Here is a 7,725-nt window from a genome sequence, read left to right as displayed (position 1 = left end):
TTGGGAAGGTCTGTATGCATCTGAAATAACAGTGTTTGTGGATTCTAGTACATGCACTCTCAGGCAGGGCTGTTCAGGGCTGGAGAATATAAATAACGTGAGAAATGACAGAGGCAAGAAAGGCCACATAACTGGTACATTTGAAGTGGATTGGTGCCACAGAGCTGATGAGCATGTTAGGGAATTCAGAAGATCTGCAGTTCATCTCCACCCTCTCCCTCTCTCTGCTTTTGCCCCAGCAGGCTTAAAAGTCCTCTAACTCTTTTAATTACCCTATAAACCAGCCCAGTACAGCCTCTCGTTTCACTTAGACCTCCTCCAGTACTTAAGATCCACGTCAGCATCCCTCTCCTCTCCAGCCTCAGGACCAGTTTACTGCTGGATTGATCCACAATCCATTCCTCTTCTGGACAAGCAGTTCATAAGGTACTGTAATTGCTAAGTGTTGTTTCTTCTTCTTCTTTTCACACTTAATATAGGCCTACTAATCCTGCATCGTTCTAAACCATAGATTAAAATGAAAAGGTTTCATACTTTACAGCCTTAAACCTGGGGTTAGAAATGAATCCAGAATATTCCGGGTTTCGTACATTTGAAAACAACAGGTTAACCTTTTTTATTTGTATGTTTTGCACTTAGTATTATATTTTCCGCGTCAGTAGCATTGAATTGGACGATTACAGGACGCTAGTTTTTTTAACATCCGAATTAATTTATTAATTCTTATTTGCCTATTGTTGACAAATACATCAACGGCATGCATCGCTATTTTTGGGTTTAAAGTGCCCCTATAATGAGTAATAATTAACGGTTCATATTTTGGTTCTGGGAGTCCCCAACAACAGGTTGACATGCATGCAATGTCAAAAAAAAAAAAAAAAAAAAAAAAAAAAAAACACTTTCATTGTCTTATAATATGCATTTTATTCTTACCTTACTTGCTCAACGACTCCCAAACGATTCATCTATCCAAACCCCTCCTTTGGGTGACGCTAATCTGCATTTGGTGTGAACGCAGCATAAGTAGGCACAACATTATGATTTTACCGTTTCAAAAGCGGCACCTAGTGGCAAAGAAAGAATTTGCATTTTCATTCAGACCGTGTTTCATGTTGTCTTCAACATGAAACGGCTTGGGATTCATTTTAAAAAAGCGAAACGTTTCAATGATTCAGAGTGGACTTCTTTTGAGAGACAACAAGCCTCATTTATGAACCTTGCGTAAATATATGAGAAAATTCGGAGTAATTTAAGCGTTAAACCAGACCTTCATGAAAACTGTCCTCCGGATTCACAAACTCTTTGTAAACGTCCAATTTGATTGTTAAATGTGTATGTTAATGAATTCCATTCATTCCAAAATGTTTTTAGCCAACTAAAAAAAAAATGTCTACCGCTCTTCTTAAATTGACCAGCTGGTGGCGCTTGAGAACGTTTTATTGACAGTGATTTTAAGATAATAGACGCTGTATTTGCTGTGGTATGGAATATTAACAGCGGCAACGTATTAGCCTACTAGTATCTAAGAATTTTACTAAATATAATAAAGTAGTAAGCAGTAATAGTACTTTTCAATCGTTGTAAGGCAGTCAGTGTACAAGTTGGATGTTTAGGAATTTGTCCCGCCCCTTCTCTATTCACGGCTGGGTAAATAATTACAAAAGTATTTATTTCCCTCTTAATCCGAGGTTAAAACGAGTTAAAAAGACGATCATTCTGATTCATACACAGTGTGTAAAAAGCACAGTATTGTGATATATATAATAATCAAGCACTTGTGTGTTAATTAAAGTGGCAGTAGGCCTACATCAATGGTTTGGTTAATGCGAACTCAGCTGCTGACGTATTTAATGGAAGACATAATTACTGTTTAATGGAATAATTTCATGGAAGGCATAATTTGATACTTTATCTTGTAAGTAAGACTAATCATTCATTTTATGTCTGCTTGTATCTCTTGCTATTAAACCATATCATCAAAGTGCTATTTGATAAGATGTCCCTTATACATTCATATTTTTGTTAATGTACATATTTTATGCAAAAATGTCCATATGAATGCACAGATGGTTAAACCAAGAGACTTTTAACCAGAATAATATTTTTGGTTTTTCTGTTGCCATCCACAGTTGCCAGCATGTCCATCGCCAACACAGCCGCCCAGGCGATGCTCTCTGATGCCCTGCTGAGGGACAGTAATGGGGACAATCGCATTCGATACCTGGAGCTGGATTTGCCATTGGATAAAGTCATCAAGTTCATTTCTGTGGGCCTGCCGCTCCTCCTGGTATCCATGGCCTTTGCCAGAGAGATTTCTATCGGTTAGCAGCTCTTTTCTTCTCCCGAGTGTCTGTGTGAGAATCACAGGACACCAGAGCAGCACTGGCACTGCAGTAATTTCGCAAACCCTTGAGTTAATTGACTGACCATTAGCTTGAGGGCTGGGGCTGATGGAACGCTGGATGTAATTAGTGTTCATCTGATGTGATGACGCTATCTGCACTGCTTAAGAAGGAAAGCCGTGGTGCAATATGAGAATTAAGCATCTGCTAATGATTATTAGCAGTTTATAGGACATCTCAAACCAACTGGGGTCGCTTTCAGGGGAGAAATCTTTAGTGACTGGTATGGGTGCCAGTTGCTGGCTATAAATGGCACTAACTTAAGCTTTCCTGCCAACAGTGCATTGGAGAGAACTGTCTGTTTTGTGTAGGCAGTTGACTTTGAGGTTGCAATCAGTTCCTCTGGAGCTGGTCTGCAATCAGCTCACACAGATGTTAATTGGCATGAGGATGATTAAGAGAGACGTGTAGAGATGACAAGGGTCTGTAATTACAGTCAGTCTGCTCTTTCCCAGCTCTCTATTCCAGACTAACGAGAAGATATGCTAATTAACGTGAGACGTGCGAGGCAAGCAGACTGATTCTCCCTGCTTCTGATAGTGGTCTGACAACACTCAGGTTATTGATAGGATACATCAACACAAACTTTACAGTGGAAGGAAAATCACATGCTAATGCAGTTTGTGCCAAAAAAAAAACTACAACAACAAAAAAAGAATAAATACATTAGGATCAAAAAGTCCACTAGTGAACCTTCTTTTTTTTTCTTCTTTTTTTTTATACAAATTTTTTGTATTATCAACCTTATGAAAACCTGATGATCTTGTTATCTAGCAAGACTTGAGTATGATCCAAAAGACATTACTACCAGTGTAGTTCACATGATTACATGACCAGTGTCACAAATGTATATATTTAGATATCATTTAGATTTTATATTTACTCAGTGGTAGAGCATTGCATTAGCAGCGCAAAAGGTCATGGGTTCAATTCCCAGGGAACCCACATACTAGTAAAAAATGTATATCCTAAGTGCACTGTAAGTTGCTTTGGATAAAAGTGTCTACTAAATGTAATGTAAATGTATTAATAGTTAATGTATTCATTTAATATGATATAATATGTAATAATAATAATAATAATAATTATACATGTTTATATATATATATATATATATATATATATATATATATATATATACTGTATAATTTAGCTGTATATGTATAACATGCAGATAGATAGATATATCTGTATATTTATAGATAGAGCCCACTGTATATTTACTGGCATAAATAGATTAAGATGGAAGCTTATAGGAAGCTCAGATGTCTATGAATATCTCTCCTGGTTTGGTATCATGTAATTTGCAGATGTTCGGTGGAGCTCAGTTATCCATAATAGCCATGGGTTGGGGCATGTTATGTTCAGTCAGTAAATTGGAGGCTGACCGTAGGTTTGGAGGGTGACACAGATGTTTAAGTGGTTCATATAAAGTAGGGCTTGGGCTCCTCTCGGCAGCTGGGTCACACCCTCTCGCCCAGGCAACAAAACTCTCCACAGAAGGGTGTTTCCTGCCTGCCTTGGTGGTTTCACCATCTGTATCCCTGGAAAAGATCTAGTGCTATTATAGACATGCCACCCAGATTCTCCACTTATACAGCATCAAGTGATGCTAGAATACTGTGATTTTGTCTCAGCATGTTCATTTTCTCTGTTTTTCCTCCCAGGCCCACAGATTAGCTGCTTTCCACCCAACAACTTCACAGTAAAGCAGGCAGCATATGTGGATACGTACTGCTGGGACTCTCTCATGCACCATGAGTTTGACACAGATGGGAACTTAGAGGAACGTTCACTCTGGGTACATAAAGTGAGTAAAAACATTCAGAAAATGCATCACAAATTTTATATATATATATATATATATATAATTATTTTTTAACGTCATAAAATAAAAAGCAATTGGAAGCATTGTTTTTTTTCTCTCCTCTTGATTTTCAAGAAAAAAAATAAATAAATGTGATTTTACATGGAGTTTTAGAAGATATCTGAAGCTAAATCTATTGTAGTCCGCAGTCTAGAGTCACAAGTTTAAATATAACCTGAATTTGACTTTTACAGCAATTATCTAATTTGTGTCCATTTTAATTATTTAATACATTTGAGACAAATTTGAGAGATTGATACTTCTAATAAGTTATATTATATATTATATTATTACTAAATATATTATTTCAAAAGCAAATAAAAATGTTATCATTGTTTATCATAGATAAACAATGTAGTATAATACAAATTATAAGTAAATGTATAAATATTTATGTAGTAAATAAATGAATACATAATATATATTATTATTACTGAATTAGTAAATAAATATTAATAGTATAAATAAATAACTGAGTAAAATATAAAAATTAACATGCAATTTAATATATATATATATATATATATATATATATATATATATATATATATATATATATATATATATATATAATATTCTAAATAAATGAAAAATACATATATTAATACAAATATTCTAAGTAATGTTTAACAAGCTAATTCATATAAATAAATACTTGGTAACTCAATGGTAAAATCTACATTAAATGCTTTTCTAATGATAGAACTGGTTATGGTTTTGCTTGTGCAGATGTTTCCATACTCCTTATTGGTCATGGCCATGATGATGTACCTGCCAGGTCTGATCTGGCGCTATCTGGCTGTGCCCAGCCTGACCTCTGACCTGTTCTTCATCATTGACGAGCTGGACAAGTCTTACAACCGCTCTGTCCGCCTAGCTCAAAGCATCCTGGACCTAAAACAGCACTCAGAAAGCCCACTGCAGTTTCAGGCTGAGCTTGAGAGGTATCTGCAAATCTGAAAATTTGTACATCTTATTTTCAAATATATATATATATATATATATATATATATATATATATATATATATATATATATTTTTTTTTTTTTTTTTTTTTTTTTTTCAGATATTAAAAATGAACTCCTTTTCTCTTTCTCTTTTTAGAGCCAAGCGCAAGCGTTACTTTGAGTACCCCCTGCTGGAGAGATACATGCAGTGCAAGCATGGCTCCTACTTCCTGGTCAGCATGCTCTTCCTGCGAGGCTTCCTGCTCCTGACCTTCATGTCCGCCTCGTGCCTCTACCTGATCTACTTCCACCTCTCCGCCTTTCTACAAGATGAATTCAGCTGCTTTGTGCGCAGCGGCCTCCTCCGTGAACAGCCCTGGGTGCCTGAGCTAGTTCAGTGTAAAATGACTGGCCTACTTGTGTTCCAGGTCATTAGCGTAGCTAACGGTGCCGTCTATGTTCTGCTAGCTCCTATTGTTCTCTTTAGCCTGCTGCGTTTGTTCTGTTGGGACACAACCTTCCTCTCCCTTTACGAGGTGCTGCCCGGATTGGGGCTCATGAGCGGTCAGAAACTGGGCTGCCCGCTTAATGATCTCAACGTGCTGCTTCTCTTCCTGCGTGCCAACGTAGCACAGCTGCGATCGTATAGCCGCCTGAGGGCTGTTTGCTCCCTCGCACCTCCTCGACTGAAGGGTGCTAAGGGTGTGCTGATGGGCGAGCAGGCCGAGGAGGCTGCGGAGGCCGCAGAGGAGCTCGAGGAGGAGATTAGAGAGGCCAGAGAGGAGGGCAAACTAAATCTAGTAGACATCATGACTGTGCTGGGAGCAGCCAGAGGAAACGCAGTGAACTGTCCAGAGCAGCGCCCTCTTGTGGAACAAGACATGACGCTCGGTACAGTCACTCTCATCTATATACTTAAACGTATCTTGCTCATTGGTGTTTTTGTGGTTGTCATATGGGATGTTCAGAAAATCATCAAAGTGACTTAAATTTATGATATATGGTGTTGGAAATCATTTGTGGCCTGACTGAATGTGTAAAAACATATGCAAAAGAGATCATATGCAAAAAAATGAGCCATATATAGCAAATATGAGTAAATATGATTAAATATGAGTCTGCTTCTCAACACACATATCTAATATATATTATAAAAAATGTACATATGTGACCCTGGACCACAAAACCAGTCATAAGGGTAAATTTTTCGATCATCACCTGAAACTTGAAATAATATATAAAATAAACAAGCTTTCCATTGATATATGGTTTGTTAGTATTTGGCCGAGATACAACTATTTGAAAATCTGGAATCTGAGGATGCAAAAAAACTAAATATTGAGAAAATCACCTTTAAATCACCAAGTCCAAATAAAGTTCTTAGCAATGCATATTATCAATCAAAAATTAAGTTTTTATATATTTACAGTAGGACATTTACAGTACAATATCTTTATGGAACATGATTTTTACTTAATATCCTAATGATTAATATTCTGATGAAAATGTATACAATGCACAATGTATTTTTGGCTATTGCTACAAATACACCCCAACAACTTAAGTTTTGTGGTCCAGGGTCACATATGAAACAATTGTATCTGCTCTAATGGAGGCTTTAAAAAAATAATAATTCTTCATAATTCTTCACAGCTGCATTGTGCACTTTATTTTTCACACTTAACATCAGGTTTCCACCCAAAATATATGCCCCTAACAGCACTCTCTGTCTCTTTACAGAGCATAACCACCAGGGGTACCATGAGTTGAAGGAGACTACAACATGTTGTTTTGCCTAAAGCACCAGCCAATGGACTGAAGCAGCACTGTCAGACTCTAGAGGGCCCCGTAGAACAGCTAAACCTCTGAGATGAAATAAAGATGAAGACAGACGAGAACATCCAATAGCTCAAACTCCTCTATTATAGTCCAGAATCAAACAAATCTGGATTTTTTTTTACAGAAAGCACCTCAGGAATAAGAACATGACAATTTGAAAAGCCTCCAATAGTTAGCCTTCTTAAACTTGAGCATTTTTATATCTTTATTTATTCTTTTCATTCTTATTATCTGATGTTTGTGGATTCCATGCCTCTTTGAAAACTGGATGCTTTACTTGACCTTTTGTTCTCTTTTGTAAGTATAGTGAAATAAAATGTTTTTGTATTTGTGCTTTGTTTGTTCATTTCCACGTTACTGTTCAAAAACTCGAAGTCAGAAGAAAAATAATTTTTCAAAGAATCCAGAAGAATATCGTGCTTTCCAAAAAAGCACTGATAATAATAGAAGGTATTCGTTTTTGTATATAATCATTTCTTGGGCACCAAATCGGCATATAAAGATCATGTGACTGCAGTAATGGCTGCTGAAAATTCACCTTTGCCATCACAGGAATACATTACATATCAAAACATATTACAATATAAAATAGTTATTTTAAATTGTAATAACAATATTAAGTTTCACTGTAACTTTGACCAAATAAATAGTGAGCATAAGAGACATTTTC

At 36.5% G+C, this 7,725-nt stretch overlaps 1 protein-coding gene across 1 annotated transcript; it reads left to right on the top strand.

The window, feature by feature from the left end:
• Positions 1–5: 5 nt before the first annotated feature.
• Positions 6–7,361, top strand: LOC113081464 (pannexin-3-like). Its single transcript, XM_026253526.1, has 6 exons — positions 6–426; positions 2,130–2,321; positions 4,070–4,212; positions 4,999–5,213; positions 5,374–6,107; positions 6,957–7,361. The coding sequence occupies exons 2-6, from the start codon at positions 2,138–2,140 to the stop codon at positions 7,013–7,015; spliced, it is 1,335 nt and encodes a 444-aa protein (XP_026109311.1). The 5' UTR covers positions 6–426; positions 2,130–2,137; the 3' UTR covers positions 7,016–7,361.
• Positions 7,362–7,725: the final 364 nt, after the last annotated feature.

Source organism: Carassius auratus, unplaced genomic scaffold (genome assembly GCF_003368295.1).
Source record: "Carassius auratus strain Wakin unplaced genomic scaffold, ASM336829v1 scaf_tig00034436, whole genome shotgun sequence".
NCBI lineage: Eukaryota > Metazoa > Chordata > Actinopteri > Cypriniformes > Cyprinidae > Carassius > Carassius auratus.
This window is presented reverse-complemented; position numbering and strand designations above follow the sequence as displayed.

What these genes read in the sequence shown, in the direction of transcription:
- LOC113081464 (XM_026253526.1), top strand. Translation starts at nt 2,138, where the DNA reads ATGTCCATCGCCAACACAGCCGCCCAGGCGATGCTCTCTGATGCCCTG. An exon ending in GTTCACTCTGGGTACATAAA is followed by an intron (nt 4,213 to 4,998) that starts GTGAGTAAAAAC and finishes TTGCTTGTGCAG; the next exon opens with ATGTTTCCATACTCCTTATT. An exon ending in GGAACAAGACATGACGCTCG is followed by an intron (nt 6,108 to 6,956) that starts GTACAGTCACTC and finishes GTCTCTTTACAG; the next exon opens with AGCATAACCACCAGGGGTAC.